Source organism: Megascapheus bottae, chromosome 6 (genome assembly GCF_031878675.1).
Source record: "Megascapheus bottae isolate mThoBot1 chromosome 6, mThoBot2.hap1, whole genome shotgun sequence".
In the NCBI taxonomy this organism is placed as follows: Eukaryota; Metazoa; Chordata; class Mammalia; order Rodentia; family Geomyidae; genus Megascapheus; species Megascapheus bottae.
This window is the reverse complement of record NC_143514.1, coordinates 62,963,155-62,986,645: the sequence shown is the minus strand read 5'-3', so window position 1 is coordinate 62,986,645 and position 23,491 is coordinate 62,963,155. Positions and strand designations below refer to the sequence as shown.

The 23,491-nt window shown below is 40.7% G+C and overlaps 1 protein-coding gene across 3 annotated transcripts in view; it reads right to left on the bottom strand.

Annotated features, from left to right (window-relative positions):
- Positions 1–384: 384 nt before the first annotated feature.
- The window catches only part of Zmym6 (zinc finger MYM-type containing 6), a 35,230-nt gene continuing 12,123 nt past the window's right edge, over positions 385–23,491 (bottom strand). For all 3 annotated transcript variants that reach the window (XM_090335265.1, XM_090335267.1, XM_090335266.1), the window contains 9 exons: positions 22,941–23,056; positions 21,412–21,675; positions 20,838–20,988; positions 19,201–19,373; positions 15,740–15,887; positions 11,056–11,196; positions 10,591–10,628; positions 4,613–4,766; positions 385–2,324 (listed from right to left, as the gene is read on the bottom strand). In XM_090335265.1, coding sequence (XP_090191391.1) covers positions 496–2,324; positions 4,613–4,766; positions 10,591–10,628; positions 11,056–11,196; positions 15,740–15,887; positions 19,201–19,373; positions 20,838–20,988; positions 21,412–21,675; positions 22,941–23,056 — 3,014 coding nt within the window. In that variant the 3' untranslated portion in view covers positions 385–495. The remainder of the gene's footprint in view (positions 2,325–4,612; positions 4,767–10,590; positions 10,629–11,055; positions 11,197–15,739; positions 15,888–19,200; positions 19,374–20,837; positions 20,989–21,411; positions 21,676–22,940; positions 23,057–23,491) is intronic.

Below are 23,491 nucleotides of genomic sequence, written 5' to 3'. Positions count from 1 at the left end.
TTTGCCAGTACTGGGGCTTGAACTCAGGGTCTGAGCACTGTCCTTGGGTTTCCTCAAGGCTAGAGCTCTACCACTTGAGCAACACCACCATTTCTGGCTTTTTCTGTGTATGTGGTACTGAGGAATCAAACCCAGGTCTTCATCCATGCTAGGCAAGCACTCTACTACTAAACCAAACTCCCAGCCCATCCCATATACTTTCTAAATGCACTGTTTAAACATCCAGGTAGGGCTATTACAAAATGGGTCTTTAATTACGTTCAATCTTGGTCATCAACCTAAGCTTATCAGCCCATATTAGTTAACTTCTCTACTTTGTAGTAAAATCACACATAATGATGTATAAATGTACAATTACCAAATTTCTCCACAAAAGGAAAATTATTAGATTTTAATTATTGAAAACAAATTCACACTAGGAAATTATATTGTAGGATACTTATACAAAATTTCACACAAAATTATAGACTCTAATGATGAGCAATATACAGGTTGCTATTCCTTCTCCTTCACTAACTTTTCTACTCTTGGAATTAAGGATGTGATTGCCAGTCGTAGAGCAGGGCCAGAAGTCAACAAGCTTCTCTGTTTTGACTCAGCCAAAGCTGAAAAGGTAGCATCACACAAGTAAACAGTAGAAAAGGGCAATAAAAATTTCATTGCCTTTTCATGGAGTTCTGGGTAATCTGTCTTTGCATTTATCCAAAACTGAGTTATAGGCATTGATTTAAATACTGATTGCAATCCTAAATCTGAAGATAACTTTGTCAGTTGTTCTTCTTCCACATCGTTGACATTATTATTCTGGTGATTCATAAAAGGATTAACTATCCACAAATTTCCTGAACGCAAGTCTCTTTCTGGTGGGTAGCAGTCATGGAACAGTTGAGAAAGCCCTTGCAAATGCTCAAAAATAATGTTTTTAATGCTTTTCACATCTACAGCTGATGATTTCACAAACTCAGAAAATGAAGGGAGCATGTCATAATCACTCTCCTGTGTGTACCTCAAGCACAGTTTTAACTTTTCCTTAAATAGGTCCATTTTGTTATACAAACTGAAGAAAGTTGTCATGCTTCCTTGGAGACCTGAATGTAATTTGTTTATAAGCGAAAATATGTCTGCTAAATAGGCCAACTTTGCAACCCATTCCTCATTGTGAAAATAAGTGGCCAAATCTGAATGTTTTTGATTTAAAAATATCTCAACTTCACTTCGCAATTCAAATAATCTGGTTAAAACTCTCCCTCTTGATATCTGACGTACTTCAGCATGAAGCGGTAGATTCACATGCTCAGACCCTGGCTCTTCACACAAAATCATTAACATTCGTGAGTTTGATGCATTGCTTTTTACAAAACTTAAAATTTGTGCTGACTGTACAAGAATTTCTTGTAAGCATGCAGATACCTTTGCAACTGTCAGATGTTCCCGGTGAATAAAACAATGTGTGAATGCCACTTTATCCATGGCCACTTCCTGAATTTTTGATCGTAAACCAGAATACCTGCCAGTCATGCTGGTTGCTCCATCAGTACAGAGACCAACACAATATTTCCAACTCAGGGATTTACTATCGATGTATTTATTTATTTCTTCAAAGATCTCGGTAGCAGAGACTGGAGAAGGCATTTCAGTGCAAAACAATAATTCTTCTTTTACATCACTACAATCATAGTCAATGAAACGGATGTAGCACAAGAGAAGGGTGATGTCTGAGATTTCGGATGACTCATCTATCTGAAGGGCAAACCATTTGGACTCTCTGACTTTCTGAATCACCTGATCTTCAATGTCGGCAGAGAGCTCTTCAATCCTGTATCCAATGGTGTTATTAGAAAGAGGAATGGTTTTCATTTTGTCTCCTGCACTTGAACCCAAAACTTCTGAACACATTTCTACTAAATATGGCTTAATTAATTCTTCAGCAATGGAGAATGGCTTCTTGCCGGCAGCAATTTGGAAAGCAATTAAATAAGAAGCTTTCACGAGTGACTTTTCAACTAGTAAACACTTTTGTAAACTGTTTTGACATTCCATTTCAAGAGATTTTTGCTCAAAAAAATCTATTGGCTTGTTTTCTAATTCTGAATGTTGTATCTTCAAGTGATGAGAAAGGCTTGCTGGCCTCATGAATTCACTGGGTAAGATCTCTCCACAAATGACACACTGTGGCCTTGGTAAACTCTCTTTTGATCCAGGATGGATGATAAAACCAGCTTTTAAATATTCTGCATCATAAGTCTGGAAAAACCCTATTCTTTTCTTCTTTGTAGGTGGAGAATCGGGTTCTGTACCATTTTTCTCATTAGGCATGGGTAAATCTGAAGGAAAGATCTGAATCACTGTTGTGTTCAAAAACAAGTAAGCAATGGTTTTCTGTTTTTCACACACAATTACAACTTACATTGTGCTACTGTCTGTATTTTCAAGAGATAGACATAAAGATTCATGTTCCGGGATTAGCCCAGGCAAAATTAACTCAAGATCCTATCTTTTTTTGCCAGTCCTGGGCTTGAGTGCAGGGCCTGAGCACGGTCCTTGGACTTTCTCAAGACTAGAGCTCTACCAGTTGAGCCTCAGCACCACTCTGGCTTTTTTCTATGTATGTGGTACCAAGGAATCGAACCCGGGCTTTTGTGCACGCTAGGCAAGCACTCTACCACTAGGCCAAACTCCCGGCCCCAAGATCCTATCTTTTTTTTTTTTTCTTTTGCCAGTTGTGGGGTTTGAACTCAGGATCTGGGCACTGTCCTTGGACTTTTCTCAAGGCCAGATAGAGCTCTACCACTTGAGTCTCAGCATCACTTCCAGCTTTTTTCTATGTACGTGGTCTGAGGAATCAAACCCGGGTCTTCATGCATGCTAGGCAAGGACTAGGCCAAACTCTTAGCCCGGGACTGAGACTCTTATCTCCAATTAACCTCTAGAAAACGGAAATGGGGCTTGGCTCTAGGGTAGGGAGGTAGCCTTAAGCTGAAGAGCTCAGGAACAATGCCCAGGCCCACGGTAAGATGGTAGCCTTGAGAAGAAGAGAACAGAGACGGTACCCAGGCAGAGTTCATGCTCCATGACCCACAAAAAATAAAAAAACAAATAAAACATATAGTAGGGGCTGTGAATGTGGCTGAGTGGTAGAGTCCTTGCCTACTATGCATGAAGTTCTGGGTTCAATTCCTGAAAAAGCCAGAAGTGGTACTGTGGCTAGAGTGTTAGCTTTGAACAAAAGCAGTTCAGGGACAGTGCCCAGGCTCTGAGTTCAAGCCCCAGGAATGGCAAAAAATTAAAAATTTATAGTAGAAGGGTGCTAGTAGCATGACCCAAATATTAAACTGCTTGCCTAGAAAGTGCCAGGCTTTGATCCCTAGTTCCACAAAAGACAAATCAACTAAAACAAGTAAATAAATAATATATAAATGTCCAGTTTTAGGGGTTATATTAAATATACTGCAAACTAAATATTTTATAACCCAATTTTAATTAATTTATTGATTTATTTTAATTAACTTAATTAATAAACTTACTGATGTAGAATGTTTTCAGTGTAATGCCAAGTGACAAAGTGCCAAGTGGCAATGGTATATGTATGGATATATATATATACATACACACACATATAGTCATCCAGGGCCGGGACTTGTGGCCTGGTGGTAGAGTGCTTGCCTAGCATGCACAAAGACCCGTGTTCAATTCCTCAGCACCACATACATGGAAAAAACGCTGGAAGTGGTGCTGAGGCTCAAGTGATAGAGCTCTAACCTTGAGAAAGTCCAAGGACAGTGCTCAGACCCTGAGCTCAAGCCCCGGACTGGCAAAAAAAAAAAGTGTTTGGGAAGAGAATGCTACTAAAGAGTAATTTAAAATGTAAAATTAATGGAATTAAAAGTAGTTTATATATATTGTAGCAAAACTGTATAGTTTTTCCAAACAATTTTCCTCATAATCAGTGTGATAGATATATTAGTTGCACTTCAGAAACTGACAATTCAGTTATTTAAAAAAAAAAAAAAAAAAAAAAAGCCGGGCGGTGACTCACACCTTTAATCCTAGATATTCAGGAGACTAAGATCTGAGAATCATGGTTCAAAGCCAGCCCCGGCACTAAAAAGTCTGTGAGACTGTCTCCAATTAACCACCAGAAAAAAGGAAGTAGTCTTGTGGCTCAAGGGGTAGGACAGTAGCCTTGACCTGAATAGCTCAGGGACAACACCCAGGCCCAGATTTCAAGTCCTACAACCCACAAAAAAAAAAAAAAAAAAAAAAAAGAGCAGACCCAGAGTTTGGCCTAGAGGAAGAGTGCTTGCCTAGCACAAATGAAGCCCTGGGTTTGATTCCTCAGTACCAAACACACAGAAAAAGCCAGAATTGGTACTGTGGCTCACATGGTAGAACACTAGCCTTGAGGAAAGCCCAAGGACAGTGCTTAACCAAATATGTACTTCAGCAATAGCTTATCGGCACATTTACAATGCTCTGTGGATTCAAAGTATGTGATCCAGAAATTAGTAAATGTTTTCACACTCAAGAAACTATCAATTGCTTTCTTTAAACTCTGTTATAAAAACAAACCAAAATACAAACTTTCTACAAGGGAAAACAGAAGGACACGTACCTGTCTGACATTCTGTGTGCTGCAGATGTGGTTTGCAAGAGGTGGCCTTGGTCTGTGTGACCGGCTTACACAATATACCTTTGTTCTTCTGAAGCTTGGGGGGCTGAGAACACTGGGGAGGCAGAAGTTTCAGGGTCATTGTTGGTGTAGTTCCCTAGTTTAAAACAAATTCAAAAAAACAAAGAGAGGTTTTAGAACTTTATCACTAAGTATATTTGCTATCATTTGACAGGTGCCGTATCAATAGATACACAATTCCCCTGAATGTGGTTACAAAAAAAAAGGTAGGAGTCTGAAAATATACACTAATTCCTATTTCTCTTCATCAGTATCAATCTCATTTATTGATTTTTTTTTTTTTGCCAGTCCTGGGCTTGGGCTTAGGGCATGAGCATTGTCCTTGAGCTTTCTCAAAGTCAGAGCTCTGCCACTTGAGCCACAGCACCACTTCTGGCTTTTTTCTATGTATGTGGGACTGAGGAATCGAACCTGGGTCTTCATGTAAGTTAGGCAAGCACTCTACCACTAGGCCAAACTCCCGGTCCCTCATTTATTGATTTTAAAAAATGTTCTGGGAGGGTGGAGATGTGACTTGATGGTAAAGTGTGTGTATACCTGGATTTAATGAGGCTTAGTTTCATTCCCTGGCAGCATATGTATGCACGCAAACACACATGCATGCACACACACTCACATATACACACACACACACACACACACACACACACACACACACATACACGCTCTGATGCATACAGTATGATACAAATATGAAAATATGTTTTATTAGAATTGGCTACTTAGAAAAATTAGCTATAACCTGAGATCATACATATTTGATATCAATTAAACATATCAAGGGGGGGAACTTTCAAGCTATGAAGAAAGTATTGTATATGCAAAAGAGTAAAAGGAATATACACATTTGATAGGAATTTCAAACTTCAAAATGAAGGTCTTTATAAAACCAAGCTAAAATATAAACAGAGTAGAAGACTGTATTTAAACCAGATTTATTCATTGAGTACATATTTACTGAATGTTTACCACAAACTAGACACTGTTCTGAGCCCTAAGAATATAGTAGAAAATAAAACAGGAGTCCTGCTCTAATGGACCTTGCATTCTATGGGGAGACACAGAAATCAAACAAGCAGATCAAACAAGCAGAACAAACATAATGTATAATTCAGGTGTTGAACAAAGCTGTGAAGAAAAAATGAAGCAGGGTAAGGGAATGGAAAGTGACTGCAGGAGGATGGGTAATGTGGGAGTGAATATTTGAGCGGAAAGCTTCAGAATCCCTCAACAGGGTAAGTCATACAAAGACCTGAAAGCAGCCTGGTTAGATGGAATATATAAGTACAAAAACAGTGGCAAAAAAAAGCAACTGTTTTTATCAGCCTACTTTCCAAAATTCTAACCAACAGTGTCACACATGTGCTATTTCCCAGTAAGTAAAAATTTATTTTGTTGCATTGTGATGAAGTATGTCTCATATATAAACATTACTTCTATTAACCTTTCTGTTAACTGTCCATCACGCCCTTTGCCTTGTCTTAAAATCTATGTACATTCATTTGAATAGGTAATGTAACACAAAATTTGAGAAATCAAATAGTAAATAATATAAAACCGATTTGCCTCTTAACCCTTACTCTCCCCATTCAGTTCTCAGAAGCAACAACTATTAAGTTATTTATTGGTGGCCTTCCAAGAATAGTCCATACATAAGTAGAGGCATGTACACAAGTATGTTCTGTGTATGTTTAAAGCACAAGTGGCTCTCACCTATACTCCTAACTACTCAATTCAACTAATCATAGAAAAAGCCAAAAGTGGTGCTGTGGCTCAAGTAGTAGAGTGTTAGTCCTAAGCAAAAGGAGCTCAGAGGCAGCACACAGGCTCGGAGTTCAAGCCTTGGGACCAGCAAAAACAAAACAAAACAAAAAAAAACACAAATGGCAGTAAACTATATAGACTGTTCTTTTTTACACTCTAGGTTTTAGATTGCTCTATGCTTTTATATATAGGGGCTGTCTGGGGGTTTTGGGTTGTTTTTTGTTTGTTTGTTTTGTTTTTGCCAGTCCTGGGCTTGGGCTCAAGGCCTGAGCACAGTCGTTGGACTTTCTCAAGGCTAGAGCTCTACCACTTGAGCCACAGCACCATTCATGGCTTTTTTTTATGTATGTGGTACCAGGAATCAAACCTGGGTCTTTGTGCATGCTAGGCAAGCAGTCTACCACTAGGCCAAACTCCCCGCCCCTGGGTTTTTTGTTTTGTTCTGGTTGGCTATGGGGCTTGAACTCTGTCCGTGAACTCATTAGCTCAAGGCTATCACTCTACCACTTGAGCCACAGCACAACTTCCGGTTTTCTGGTGGTTAATTGGAGATAAGAGTCTCACTGGAAATTTGTGCCTGGGCTGGCTTTGAACTGTGATCCTAAGATCTCAGCCTCCTGAGGATCTGAAGATCTAGGACTACAGGTGTGTGCCACCAGCACCTGGCTGGGCTGTTTTTGTTGTTGTTATTTTTGTTGTTGTTGGTTGTGGGTCTTGAACTCTGGGCCTGGGTGCTGTCCCTGAGTTCTTCAGCTCAGGCTAGTACCCTAATCCTGGAGCCACAGTGCTACTTCCAATTTTCTGGTGATTAATTGGAGATAAGATTCTCAGAGACTTTTTAGTACCCAGGCTAGCTTTGAACCATGATCCTCAGACCTCAACCTCCTCAGTAGCTAGGATTACAGGCATGAGCCACCACGCCCAATTTGGGCTATCTTATTTTTAAATAACTTCTTAGCACTCCGTTGTATGGACATAATTTGACATTTGAATTTGAAATACAGTTGAATTTCTCTGGATTCTTTTATGGCCTCTGAGCTTTATGACATATTTATAAATATTAAAACATCCAAGTGCTAGTGGCTCATACTTGTAGTTCTAGCTACACAGGAAACTGAGATCTGACGGTGACAATTCAAAGCCAGCCTGGGCAGGAAAAATCCATGAGACTCTTATTCCCGGTTAACCATGAGAAAACCAGAAGTAGAGCTATGGCTCAAAGTGTTATCCCTAGCCTTGGACTGAAGAACTCAGGAACAGTAACTAGGCCCAGAGTTCAAGCCCCAGTACTGACAGAGATATTTGGCGATACAGTTTAAAAGACTGGTGAATTACAGAAATATATCACATGGGAAAAACACAAATGGGACAGATATACTAAATATGAGGTATATATTCCTGAAAACTTTACTAATTGAGAAACTGGCTTAATTCAAGACTATATATAAAATAAAATATCTATACATAAAATAGAAAATGAGAACTGGAGGCTCGGCTCCACTGGTAGAGTACCAGCCATGAATTAAAAAACTGACTGAAAATGCAAGGCACTTCCTTCAAGCCCAGGTACTGGCAAAGCAAACAAATACACAAAAAAAACATAAAGTAGAAGAAGGTCACAATCTCAGAGTATGTACATAAATCCACACCAATGTTTTAGATTGTATAGAATACTTTCATAGACATATTAATACCTAAATATCTAACACATTAGTAGCTTAATTGAACAATTGTTAGTTAATACAATTATTAATGTTGCAATAGTAATGATAGATGAAATGTTCAAAAACCAAAAAAACTGGCTCCTGGTAAACATAGCATACCGTCTGCCTACCCTACACAAGGCCTGGTTCAAGCCCCAGCACAACTAAAAACAAAAACAAAATGAAAAAGAGGTGTATCACTTATCCCAGAAAAATTATAGCCAGGCAAGGATAATGAAAAAGACTGGCAGTTTGCGCATGAATATTTTTGATGGATTGAAAGGAGGTAAAGCAAAAGCATTACTTTACATCAGGGCTAGTTTTCTAATTCTAAAGACCATCGTGGGGTTTTTTTGTTTTTTGTTTTTTATTTATTTTGCCAGTCCTGGGCTTGAGCTCAGGGCCTGAGCACTGTCCTTGGGGTTTCCTCAAGGCTAGTGTTCTACCATGAGCCACCGCACCACTTCTGGCTTTTTCTTTGTATGTAGTACTGAGGAATCGAACCCAAGTCTTCATGCATGCTAGGCAGGAACTCTACCACCAGGCCAAACTCCCAGCCCCTGAGGGTTTTTATTTTTTACCAGTCTTGGGGATTAAACTCAGGGCCTGAGCACTATCCTTGCAATTTCTCAAGGCTAGAGGGGGCTCTACCAATTGAGCCACAGCACCACTTCTTGCTTTTTCTTTTTTTTTTTTTTTTTTTTTTTTTTGCCAGTCCTGGGCTTGAGCTCAGGGCCTGAGCACTGTCCTTGGACTTTCTCAAGGCTAGAGAGCTCTACCACTTGAGCCTCAGCACCACTTCTAGCTTTTTTTTTTTTCTATGTATGTGGTACCAAGGAATCGAACCCGGGTCTTCATGCATGCTAGGCAAGCACTTTAACCACTAGGCCAAACTCCAGGCCACTTCTTGCTTTTTCTATACATGTGATAGCAAAGGGTCAAATCCTCTTTTTCATGTTCTTAAAATCACAATGGGGGCCAGGAGGTTGGCCTAGTGATAGAGTGCTTGCCTAGCATACACAAAGACCTAATTTCAATCCTCAGTACCATATACATAGAAAAGCCAGAAATGGTGCTGTGGTTTAAGTGGTAGAGCACTAGCCTTAAGAAAGCTCAAGGGCGGGGCTGGGAGTTTGGCCTAGTGGTTAAAGTGCTTGCCTAGCATGCATGAAGACCTGGGTTCGATTCCTTGGTACCACATGCATAGAAAAAAAAAAGCCAGAAATGGTGCTGAGGCTCAAGTGGTAGAGCTCTAGCCTTGAGAAAGTCCAAGGACAGTGCTCAGGCCTGAAAAAAAAAAAAAGAGTCTCAGGTTCTTTGGGGCCGGGAGTTTGGCCTAGTGGTTAAAGTGCTTGCCTAGCATGCACAAAGACCTGGGTTTGATTCCTCGGTACCACATACATAGAAAAAAGCCAGAAGTGGTGCTGAGGCTCAAGTGGTAGAGCTCTAACCTTGAAAAAGTCCAAGGACAGTGCTCAGGCCCTGAGCTCAAGCCCAGGACTGGCAAAAAAAAAAAAACAAGGAAGAAGAGGAGGAAGGGGAGAGGAGAAAGAGGAGGAGGGAGGAGGTGAGGGAAAGAGGAGGAGGAAGAGGAGAAGGAGGGGGGAGGAGGAGGGGGAAGGAGGAAGCGGTAGAAGAGGAGGAGGAGGAAGAGATAGAGAAGAAGAGGAGGAGGAGGAGGAAGAGGAGGAAGAGGAAGAAGAAGAAGAAGAGGAGGAGGAGAAAGTGGAAGAAGAAGAAGATTATTATTAAAATGAAGGTCAAGCCAGGAACCAGTGGCTCACACCTGTAATCCTAGCTACTTAGGATGCCAAGATGTAGGGATCAAGGTTTGAAGCCAACCAAGCCAGGAAAATCTGTGAGACTCTTAACTCCAACTAACCACCAGCAAACTGGAAGTGGCACGATGGCTCAAAGCTGCAGAACACTAGCCTTGAGCAAAAAAGTTCAGAGACAGTTCCTAGGTCCTGAGCAGGAAAGTCTGTAAGACTCTTTAACTAACCACCAAAAACTGAGCTGCAGAGCTGTGGCTCAAGTGATAGAGCACCAGCCTTGAGTAAATAAGTTCAGAAACATAGCCCAGGACCTGAGTTCAACCCCCCAGTACTGGCTGGTACACATACACATGCACATATGTACTGCACACACACACACATCCCAAGAGTTGAATGTAGAAGTGAAAAATAAGCAACTAGATGGACCTAGTAAGCACTAAAAAAACTAATAAATTTAAACATAAACAATAAAATAAATCAGGAATGTATCTTTATTAATGACCTTCAGTTAAATAGTAAGATTCAAAATATTATCACTCATTTTGAAAGCAGGCTATGAACAGCAAGTATTCAGATATACTAAATACTATATCCAAAATGAAAATAAACCCAGATAGTATGTTAAGCAAAAATAAATAAATAAATAAATAAAACTCACATCTTTAATTATCTTGGCTGTCTCACTGGTAGTTGTACCTGTTTTAAATTAAAACATACATTATTAAGTCCCAGAATATACTTAAGTAAACAGTGAAAGCAAAACAATAACTTCTTTTAAGGTGGACTAGATTCTACACCAGAATTTCTCCAAAAAAAGGTCCAAGGGAAGTGTATCAGTAACAGCTACAAGAACTGGTAAAGGTAAGGCTCCCCAGGCCCAGCCTATTCTACTAGATCCAAATCTTCAGTGGCAGAGGAGCAAACATATTGACATGGTTTGGATTCTAAAGACTGTGAACTTCACATACTTACTCCTTTTCCACCCACACATCTCGCTTGCTACCCTCTCAACTCTCCAGAAGCAGAGAAGTATATTTCCTTACATAGTAAAGGAAGATACTACCAGTAAGAATGTTTAAGCAACACTTACCTTCTAATGAAATGCCTTTCCACTAAATCATACCTTTTAAAACATTGTTAGTGTTTCCTGTGGGCTGGACAGGAGGTATTTTTGCCAATGACACCACACTGGTTATAACTGGTGTTGTAGCTTTCCTTGTAGAAGGGTGCTTGATCAACGCAGCTATTGTCTTAGGAGCACCCACTGGTTAAAAATTTAAAAGAAGGTGAGACCTGATGTTAAAAAAAAGGGCTACTCTCACACATACACACACTGTTTGACAACTATGCTTTCAAGAAGCACTAGAAATATCTAACTATATTAAACTAGGTTGGGTGGTTGGACCTGGGTAGCGTTCACTGAGCTTAAAAAGAGACTGATTGCATAAGACTATAAACTTCAGGGGCCGGGAGTTTGGCCTAGTGGTAGAGTGCTTGCCTAGCATGCATGAAGACCCGGGTTCAATTCCTTGGTACCATATACATAGAAAAAAGCCGGAAGTGGTGCTGAGGCTCAAGTGGTAGAGCTGTAGCCTTGGGAAAGTCCAAGGACAGTGCTCAGGCCCCGAGCTCAAGCCCAGAACTGGCAAAAAAAAAAAAAAAGACTATAAACTTCAGATGACATTTAACAGATTTAAATATAGTTACTAACTCTGGAATTAATTTTTTTTTCCTAGTAGAGGCTTCCTTCAAATAAAAATTTAACAATTTTTGTCCAGGAGATTGGCTTAGTGGTAGAGTGCTTGCCTAGCATGCATGAAGACCCAGGTTCAATTTCTCGACACCACATATATAGAACAAAGCTGGAAGTGGTGCTGTGGCTCAAGGATAGAGCTCTAGCCTTGAGAAAAGTCCAAGGACAGTTCTCAGGCCCAGAGTTCAAGCCCCACAACTGCCAAAAATTTATAAAATTTAAAAATTTTATAAGTAAATTGATAAAACAACTGTCCATCCAGCTTACAATATGAATAGCACACCATCATATGACTGGTCCTAAAGACTGTAAGGTTACACAAAGACATAATGCATATGTGCTCTAATCATATAAAATAATATTTATTGAAATGAACTCCAGCCAGGGGCCAGTGGCTCATGTCTGTAAACCTAGCTTACTCAGAAGGCTGAGATATAAAGACCATGGTTCAAAGCCAACTGGGACACTAAAGTTCATGAAACTCTTGCCTCTAATTAACCAAGAAAACTGGAAGTAGTGTTGTGGTTCAAGTGGCAGAGTACTAGCCTTGAGCTGAAGAGCTCAGGGACAGCGCCCAGGCCAAGAATTCAAGAATACAATGAAAGACAGACAGGTGGAAGGAAGGAAAGAAGGGAGGAAGAAAGGAAGAGAGGGAGGGAGGGAGGGAGGGAGGAAGGAAGGAAGGAAGGAAAGGAGGAGGAAAAGATAGGATAATCTCTATATCTACAAAACAAATACATATCAACTTCTAAATATACTCTACTTCACCAACTATATTCAGATATACTGAAGGTATAAAAGTTCTTGTTTTAGCCTAAAACAAGAACAGTGGCTTCCATCTGTAATCTTAGCTACTCAGGAGGCTGAGATCTGAGGATCAAGGTTCAAAGCCAGTCCCAGCACAAAAAGACCTGAGACTCTTATCTCCAATTAACCTCTAGAAAAGGGAAGTGAAGACTGACTCAAGGGTAGGGTGGTAGCCTGGAGCTGAAGAGCTCAGGGACAGCGCCCAGGCCAAGTTCAAGCCTCATGACCTATAAGCAAGCAAACAGCAAACGAGGGAGGGAGGGAGGGAGGGAGGGAGGGAGGGAGGGAGGGAGGGAGGGAGGAGAGAGAGAGAGAGAGAGAGAGAGAGAGAGAGAGAGAGAGAGAGAGAGAGAGAGAGAGAGAGAGAGGGGCAGTCCAAGAAAATGGAAAGGAGGTCTTTTTTGTTGTTTTTGTTTTCTTTTCTTTTGTCTTGTTTGTTCATTTATCTGTCTTTGGGAGGGTAAGGGGGGCACAGAAATGGAGGGACAAAGGGTGAATAACTGCAGCAGTGGTTATTCACTGGACACCATTTCAAGATCTTGAAAATGAACTACAGAACTTGTAGGTAGGTATGGGAGGGAAAAACTGCGAGATAGGGAGGGAAGGGGTGACACTGTCCAAATAAAAAAGGTAGGCATTACCTGAGTTCTGTAACTATAACTCTTCTCTATATCACCTTTATTATAATAATAATTTGTGAACAAAAAAATGAAAGGCTAACATAAAAGTCAACATGAAGCATGTACAGTTATAAAAATGTTATGGTGGATAAGAGCATATTGCAAATAGCCAGGGTATATTATGGATTCTGTCAGTTAAGTGGCACGCCAAGCAGATTTTAATCAGACTATATTATCAATTTTTTTGTTTTTTGTTTGGCCAGTCCTGGAACGAACTCATTGCCTAAGCACTGTCCTTGGGCTTTCTCAAGGTTAGACTTCCAGCTTTTTCTGTGTGTGTGTGTGGGGGGGGGGGTTACAGGAATTTGAACCCAGGGCTTCATGCATCTAGGCAAGGACTCTACCACTAGGCCACACTCCCAGCCCCCAATATTTTTTTTTGTCAGTCATATGACTTGATGCTGGGCCTGGCCATTGTCCCTGAGCTCCTCAGCTCAAGGTTACTGCCCTACCCCTTGAGCCACTTTGTAGTGGTTAACTGGATATAAAGCTCTCACAGACTTTAGTGCCGGGCTGGCTTTGTACTGTGATCCTCAGATCTCAGCCTCCTGAGTAGTTGGGATTATAGGCATGAGCCATTGTGCCTGGCTCCAATTTTTTTTTAATCTAATTCATGCCACATATCTATCTACTTCTTCTTAGGAGGATTTTGACCACTTTAATTGTCCTACTTGTAAAATTATTTTATTCTTAGCCAGGAAAAACTTTGCTACCTATGAAGAATTGATCTACTTTATTTTCTCTGAGATAATTAATGTGCTGTCCTTTCTTCCTTGGCTATAAGCAAGTTCTAGATCATATTTTACACCAGTCACAATTATAGTAATACACAAATCGTCTCCCTTTTCTTTGCCCTGATTTTCTATTTTTATTCATAATTTATTAACTTATATTCAAATAAATTCTATGAAAAGCAATCACAATAGTTGGATGGGGTGGCCGACACCTGTAGTTTCTACTACTCAGGGAGGCAGAGATCAAAAAGACTGCAGTTCGGGCCAGGAGTTTGGCCTAGTGGTAGAATGCTTGCCTAGCATGCACAAAGACCCGAGTTCGATTCCTCAGTACCACATATATAGAAAAAAGCTGGAAGTGGTGCTGAGGCTCAAGTGGTAGAGCTCTAGCCTTGAGAAAGTCCAAGGACAGTGCTCACGCCCTGAGCTCAAGCCCATGACTGGCAAAAAAAAAAAAAAAAAAAAAAAGACTGCAGTTCAAGGAGAGTCTGGATGAAAGGTTCCTAAGATTCTACCTCAAAAGTTAGCAAGAGTACCAAGAGGACAGCCTCATAGTAGAGTACTCACCTAGAATGCATGAAGCCCTAGGTATGATTTCCCAGTACCACATACACATAAAAGGCCGGAAGTGGAGCTATGGCTCAAATGGCAGTGCTAGGCTTGACCAAAAGTACTGAAGGATAGTGCCCAGGCCCTGAGTTCATGTCCTGGGACTGGTAAAAACAAAAAAATAAAAAATAAAAACCCAAAAAACAAAAACCTGCTAGGTGCCAGTGACTCACGTCTATAATCCTAGCTTCTCAGGAGGCTGAGATCTGAAGACTGAGGCTCAAACCAGCTTAGGCACAAAAGACCATGACTCTTATCGCCAATGAACTACCAGAAAGCCAGAAATGGCACTGTGGTTAGGTGGTAGAGTGCTAGCCTTGAGCTGAAGATCTCAGGGACAATGTCCATGGCCATAGGTCAACCCCACAACCAGCAAAAATAAAAATAAAAATAATAAAAAAGGAGCATGGTAGCATGCATGAAGGCCTGGGTATGATTTCCAGCAACCACATACACAGAAAAAGCTGGAAGTGGCACTGTGGCTCAAGTGGCACAGTGCTAGCCTTGAGCAAAAAGTGTCTAAGAACAGTGCCCAGGCCCTGAGTTCAAGCCCCAGGACTGGCAAAAGAAAAAGAAAAAAAAAGTTAGCAAGATCTCACAGTGGTCACACCTATAATCCCAGCTACATATGAGAGGCCTAGGTAAGAGAACTTTGGTGTGAGGCTAATCAAGGGCAAAATCATGAGACCCTTCCTGGGGGAAAGAAAGAAGGGTTGGGGAAGGGGATAAAATGTTAGAGTATCTGTCTACCAAACATGAATCCCCGAGTTCCAACTGCAGGAAAAAAAAAATAGGGGCCGGGAATTTGGCCTAGTGGTGGAGGGCTTGCCTACCATGCACGAAGACCAGGGTTTGATTCCTTGGTACCACATACATAGCAAAAAAGCCGGAAGTGGTGCTGAGATTCAAGTGGTAGACCTCTAGCCTTGAGAAAGTTCAAGGACAGTGCTCAGGCTCTGAGCTCAAGCCCAGAAGTGGCAAAATAAATAAATAGATAAATAGATAAATAAATAAATTTATTTCAGTATTTAGGGTTTATTAATGTCTTGATGTTTTTGATTACAACATCAAAAAGCAATTAGCGCTAATTTTCCCACAAGGATGGTCATTATAGATTCGTCAAAGAAATTTAGACTATTTGAATCCACCGAAATTTTTTTTCTTAAGTTCTTTAAAATTCTGTGCTGCTGACACAAAAATCGCATTAGCCGACTTTAATTTTACCTTTATTTTGTGGAAGAGGTTCATTCATACTTTGCTGATAGCAGAACTTTAGGACACAGAACAGGTTACAGAAATGCTTGATGTTGCCTCGCCACTTGATGGACTCACTCAGCTTACCCTGTCGTTTACAATTGTCACATTTAGCCATCTGGAAAAGAAATGTAAGGCAAATTATAAAATTATGACAGCTGACCATGGTGGTACATGCCTGTTATTTTAGCACACCAGAAATAAAGGCAAGATAATCGCATGTTCAACAGGAGTGTGGGCTACACAGTAGGTTCTAGGCCAAGCTGAGTTATGAGATTCTGAATTAAAAACAAAACAAAACAAAACAAACAAAAAAACAAAGCCAGGCACGGTGGCTCAAGCCTATAATCCTAGCTAGTTACTCAGGAAGGAGGCTGAGATCTGAGCATCAAGGTTCAAAGCCAGCTGGCACAAAAGGACCTGAGACTTTTATCTCCAATCAACTACTAGAAAATGGGAAGTGAGGCTTGGTTCAAGAGTAGGGTGGTAGCCTTGAGCTAAAGAGCTCAGGGACAGTGCCCAAGCCGAATTCAAGCCCCATGACACCCCAAAAAAAACGGGCTGGGAGTTTGGCCAAGTGGTAGAGTGCTTGCCTAGCATGCACGAAGGCCTGGGTTGGATTCCTTGGTACCACAAACATAAAAAAAACAGAAGTGGTGCTGTGGCTCAAGTGGCAGAGCTCTACCCTTGAGAAAGCCCAAGGACAGTACTTAGGCCCTGAGTTTAGTCCCCAGGACTAGCAAAAGTAACAAAAAAACAAGCAAGCAAAACAAAAACACCTATGGTGCACACCTGACATCCTAGCAACTCAGGAGGCTGAGATCTCAGGTTCAAATCCAGCCCAGGCACAAAAGAACATGAGACTCATCTCCAATTAACCACCAGAAAACCAGAAGTTGTGCTGTGGCTCAAGGAGTAGGACAGTATTCTTGAGCTGAAGAGCTCAGGGACAACACCCAGGCCAGAGTTCAAGTCCCACAACCAACAAAATAAATAAACAAATAAACGAATAAAATACTAAAAATCAACAAACTATAGAATGATGAAGACAATAACAATAAATCAGAAGAATTTTGAAAAAATATGAGTCAGTTCAGACTACAAAATAAAATTTCTACCTTAACATACTGGAGTGAAAAAATACATCTGCAGAGTACCAGTGGCTGCCACCTGTAATCCTAGTCCCCAGAAGGCACAATCTGAGGATTGTGATTGAAAGAAACCCAAGTAGGAAAGTCCATGAGTCTCTTATCTCCAATCAACAACCAGAAGTAAAGCCGTGACTCAAATTCTAGAGCTCTACTCTTGAACAAAAAAAATGCTCAAAGGGGCTGGGAGTATGGCCTAGTGGTAGAGTGCATGTCTAGTATGCATGAAGCCCTGGGTTTGATTCCTTGGTGCCACGTACACAGAAAAAGCTGTGTACCATGTACACTACTCCAGAAGTGGAGTTGTGACTCAAGTGGTAAAGTACTAGCCTTGAGAAATCCCAAGGACAGTGTCCTGGGCTTGAGTTCAAGGATCTCAGTTCAAAGCCAGCTGGGGCACTAAAGTCCACAAGACCCTTTTTTTTTTTTTTTTTTTTTTTGCCAGTCCTGGGCTTGAGCTCAGGGCCTGAGCACTGTCCTTGGACTTTCTCAAGGCTAGAGCTCTACCACTTGAGCCTCAGCACCACTTCCAGCTTTTTCTATATATGTGGTACCAAGGAATCGAACCCCAGTCTTCGTGCATGCTAGGCAAGCACTTTAACCACTAGGCCAAGTTCCTGGCCCCTCCACAAGACTCGTATCTCCGATTAATCACTAGAAAACTGGAAGTGGTGCTGAGGCTCAAGAAATAGGGCAGAAGCCTTGAGCTGAAGAGCTCAGGGACAGTGCCCAGGTCCAGCACCCAGCGCCCATTACCAACAAAGGGGTGGAAGGGGTAAAAATAAAACCGCATATTATAATAGAAAGAATATGGGTTTGGAACCATAAAGACTTCAATTCATTCAATAAATATCTAATCAGCCTCATTCATCTAAGGTCCTATGATTGAACCTGGTCTTTTCTGATTATCAGAAAGCTATCACCTTCCTCACAAGAATTACTTGTAGGTGAGGCAGACAAGGAAACATGAGTTCTCTAGAATGCCATAGGTACTGCCTGGTCATTTATCACCTACCAGACTGCTAAAGGGCATGTGACTTAAGCTCCACAGACTTCCTTCCTCATCCTAAATTGAAACTTGGCCAAAAAAAAAAAAAAAAGTGCACCTATCTGTTAAGACTGTGTTAAGTATTAACTGAAACCACACATAGGGATCACCAGCTATGTATTACTGGTTCATTTATTTGTAGATAACAGATTCACCTTTCAAAATATAAACTGTGAAAAGAAATGTAGGTAGGGCTGTCAATCATTTTCATTTGCATCTATAAAGTGAGAACAAGGCCTGATTTCAAATTCTTCAGAGACTTCTGAATAAAAGAGCCACATTAGGCAACACTATCACAAATTCTAACTCAAGAACACCCCCTCCCAAAAAAAGCATTCCTCAATGCCAAAATCTTCATAAATCTTAAACTTTCTCCAAAGATTTCATGTTAATATTTGATAAATTTTTCTTATAGGAGGCCCATAATTTTCCTTCTTTCTTTTTTTTTTTTTTTTTTGCCAGTCCTGGGCTTGAGCACTGTCCTTGGACTTTCTCAAGGCTAGAGCTCCACCACTTGAGCCTCAGCACCACTTCCAGCTTTTTTCTATGTATGTGGTACCGAGGAATCGAACCCGGGTCTTCATGCATGCTAGGCAAGCACTTTAACCACTAGGCCAAACTCCCAGCCCTTTTCCTTCTTTCTTTTATTTAATGTACATGGTATAGAGGAATAGAATCTGGGTCTTCATGCAGGCTAGGCAAGCACTCTACCACTAGGCTAAACTCACAGCCCCCATAATTTTCTTTTTAGTTGTTGTTGCTGGGTTTTTTTTTCCCTTTTTTTTATTGTAATAGAAAGGTCACAGTTATATTCGCCAGCTAGAAGGAGCATTACTTCACACGCACTGATACCCCTTATGATTTTTATCCCCATTTCTCTCCCCCCATCCCCTCCCCTCATCTTGTTTTCCCTCCTTCCCTTTCCTATTTCAAATAAACAAATAATCATATATACAATATACCAGACAACAAAGTAAGATACTGTAACCATGTGAGAATAACCAAGGGACAACAAAAGAGATGAAAAATAACATAGTACATTAAGAACAACAATCACACATTATATGGATCTTGTTTTCATACCTGGAGGTCCATTCATTTAGCCTTATCCCATATGCCGGGCCCCATAATTTTCTTAAACAAGCTCTAAGCACTATTTTTTCACATGATGTGACCATATTTAAAATAGAATCTAATCTGCACCAACCTTAGAAGCCAAAGCAGAGAACAGTTACCTGATAAAACAGAACTGTGAATTTGGACATGCATTCTTCACAACAAAACTCTTCTAACTTGCCCTCCAATCGATTTTCTACCAAATTTGGTGATACTTGTGAACAATAGCTACACATCTTGCAATAGTTTCCCCATCGTTCTCCAAAGTCTCGAACAGACAGGAATTTGCAAACTGAGTGTCAAAGGGATAAGAGGAAGAAACACAAAATTCACATTTACTTCAAGGAAGTAGAATGACATTTTGTAGACTTAGATACAAACTTGATGCTAATTTTTAAATATCTGACATACTTATTTGCTTTTAGGTTATAGGATAATCTCTGTATCTACAAAACAAACACATATCAACTTCTAAATAGCAGTAGCCTAGAGCTGAAGACCTCATTGACAATGCCCAGGACCAAGGGTAGGGTTGAAGCCTTGAGCTGAAGAACTCAGAGACAGGCTGTTCAAGCCCCATAACCAAAACCAAAACCAAAACAAAACCAAAAACAAAAAAAAACTTCTATGTTAATACTACTGAATTAAGGTATTTTAATAGTTTTTCTTTGCTACAACTATTAAAAAACATTTAAGGGGCCGGAGTTTGGCCTAGCATGCACCCCGGTTTGATTCCTTGGTACCACATACATAGAAAAAAGCTGAAAGTGGTGCTGTGGCTCAAGTGGTAGAGCTCTAGGCTTTTAGAAAACCTTTAGAGCCCTGAGTTCAAGCTCCACAACTGGGGGAAAAAAAAAACATTTAAAATACAGACGTCAATCACATGGTTTATTGCTATAATCTCAGATACTCAGGAAATGGTGATATAAAGAATCACAGTTCAGGGGCCAGGAGCATAACCTAGTGGTAGAGTACTTGCCTCACATACACGAAGCCCTGGCTTCAATTCCCCGGTACCATATACAGAGAAAAATCGAGAAGTGTCACTGTGACTCAAGTAGCAGAACGCTAGCCTTGAGCAAAAAGGACAGTGCCCGAGCCCTGAGTTCAAGTCCCCAGGACTGGCCAAAAAAAAAAAAAAGGATCACAGTTCAGTCAGTGTCTGGCACAGACAAAAAAGTAAAAACAACAAAATACCTGGAAAAAAAAAGTAGAGGCATGGCTCAAGTAATAAAGTACCTACCTACTAAGCAAAAGGCCCTGAGATCAAACTACAAAAAAACAAAAGCAAATGCTAGAGTGAATTGAAATATAAACCATTTAAGATCACCATATACCGCATTAAAAAATTACAGTTGAGGGACCAGGAGTTTGGCCTACTGGTGGAGTGCTTGCCTAGCATGCATGAAGACCAAGGTTTGATTCCTTGGTACCACATACATAGAAAAAGTCAGAAGTGGTGCTGTGACTCAAGTGGTAGAGCTCTAGCCCTGAGAAAGTGCAAAGACAGAGCTCAGGCCCTGAGTTCAAGCCCTGGGACTGGCAAAAAAAACAGGTGAATATGATGCCTGCTTGTAACCTTAGTATCTGAAAGCCTGAGGCAGAGTATCAATGAGTTCAAGGTCAGCCTATGCCAAAAGCAGAGACACTGCCTCAAGTCCCACCCCTGAAAGTAAAAAATTACTTGGATTAATTGCCCAATTTATCATGAATGATTTCATAATAACTGTACTGTATGAACACTAGGCTTCATTACCTTCACTACAGAATGGCTTGTCTACTCCTGAGAATCGCACTGTTTCTTTTATGATTTTCTGCAGTTTACAGTAGTCACACATTGCCATAACTTTATTTCTTCTTTTGTATTCCTCAGAACAAGTTATGCTACAAAATAGAAACATCCTACCCTGCAAAGACAAAGCAATCATAAAGATCAAACTAAACAGTGGCTTTCTTTTTAAGATATCCAAGATATCCTTTACCTTGTCTTTTTTTTTTTTGTCAATCATGGAGCTTAAACTCTGGGCCTGGGCGCTGTCCCTGAGCTCTTCAGCTAAAGGCTAGCACTCTACCACTTTGAGCCACAGTATCATTTCCAGTTTTCTGGTGGTTAATTGGAGAGAAGAGTCTTATGGACTTTCCTGCCTAGGCTGGCTTCGAATCATGATCCTCAGATCTCAGCCTCCTAAGTAGCTAGGATTACAGGCGTGAGCCACCAGCACCCAGCTTCCCTTGTATTTTTACAGCAAAATTAACACAACCGGAAAATGAAAAGCAAGAAGGGCTTTACTGGATGAGTTTACGTTCAATTCCTTGCACAATCTCTTTACCTTGTAGAAAAGCAGCTCTGGTTTTGTGGCAAATTGATGGGAACAGTACTGACATATGAGTTTCATAAACGTGTTAGTTAAAGCAATCTGCTGTGACTGTTCAGCAAGAGTCTGGAGGGCAGCTGCAGCCGGGCCACTGACTGGGCTACTGAAGGAGGTGGCAACTGTGGATACTGCTGACCCAGAAGGCACACTCACGACCACCTGGCCCTGAGACAGGGTTGCCACTGAGGAGCTTATTCCCTTTGGCTTGTTAAATACATTCTGAATGAACACAAAACAAAGATTTCATCAACTGAGAAACAAAAGAACTTCGTAACTTTCAATTACTCATTTTTAACAAATTAGTTCCGCTATAATTGTTCTCTTTCAAATATCATATCTCACAAAAAGTGTTTCAAGTGTGTACTTTCAGAACAGAACTGCAAAACTGTCTCTGGCGACATGCCCTAATACAGCAGACTCGTCCTTTGCACAAAGGTACCCTCCACCCTCATAATCACCACTGACCAATTTTCGATGGCTATTAAGACACGAAGCACCTGGTGGCCTATAACCCTAGCTACTCAGTATGCTGAGATCTGTGGATTACAGTTCAAAGCCAACTTGGGCAAGAAAGTCCAAAAGACTCTTATTTTCAATTAATTACCAAAAAGTTAAAAGTGGAACTGTGGTGGCTCAAGTGGTAGAGCACTAGCCTTGAGCACAAAATCCTCAGGGACAGCCCTCAAGCCCAGAGTTCAAGCCCCAGGACCAAAACAATTAAAAAAGAAAAAAAAGAAAGAGAAGGAAGAGGAGGACGAGAAGGAGAAGAAGGGGAAAAAGACACAAGTAGCCTCCAGGTGTTTTTCTTCTTGAAGCCAAGGATATCAACTCTGGCCTCCTACTGACAGATCAAAATACTGCTCACTCTTCCTGCATTTTGCAGTGTGGAGAAAATGGGACCAGTGGCTACTTCCCATTCCTTACCAGGAATGACTAGGCCTAGACCAAAACAAGAAGAAAGGTCAGATAAGCCTCAATAGGTCACAGTTTTTCATTATGCAACCTGACAAACCATGTGTGAAGTTTGAAAGGGAGTAGAGTTAAGGGAGCAATGGGTAGTTTAGGCCCCTGAATAAGGAAGACTAACATCTGGGCTCAGACATTTTATAAAAATGACATCTGAGGGGCTGGGAGTTTGGCCTAGTGGTAAGAGTGCTTGCCTAGCATACACGAAGACCCGGGTTCGATTCCTCAGCACCCCACATACATATAAAAAGCCAGAAGTGGTGCTGTGGCTCAAGTGGTAGAGTGCTTGCCTTGAGAAAGTCCAAGGACAATGCTGAGGCCCTGATCTCAAGCCACAGGACTGGCAAAACAAAACAAAACAACAACAACAAAAAAATCTGAAACCCCAGATGAGCCCAGGTTTTTCTTTTTTTTTCCTTTTTAGCTTAGACATAAGAGTGGACCTTCATAATCAACGTATTGGCTTAGATAAGTTCCTATGAAGCACTGCTGGGAGGAAATACTACCGTGGATCATACCTGGAAAGCCATCACACAGCTGGAGCTGCAGAAGCTATATATGGTTCCATTTGACATGGCTAAGTGATACTGGGGAATTGCTGATGTCTTACAACTGTGACAGGAAACCTTAAGACCTTATGACAGAAAATAAAAACCAATGAGCTTATTTCACAAATGAATGACAATCTAGTATTAGGGAAAAGAGAAGAAAATACTCAGTCTCTGCTGGCATCTTCAGGGGACTGGTTTCAGGACTTTCCAAGGACACCAAGTTCTTTACACAAAATGGGATAGTGCTTGTATATAATCACACTCAACCTCCTCCCAAAATCTTATCAGATACTTTAAATCATCTCTAAATTACATGTAATACCCAATGAAATGTAAGTATTACACAAATAGTTATTCTGTATTATTTTCTAGTTATGAAATATAGTTTATCATGACAATGCTTGTACATCACAATTTTTTTCCTAAATATTTTTGACTCATGGTTGGCTGAATGTATGGATATGAATCCATAGATGTGAAAAAAAAACCAACTATAATCTATAAAAAGCATCTAGGAG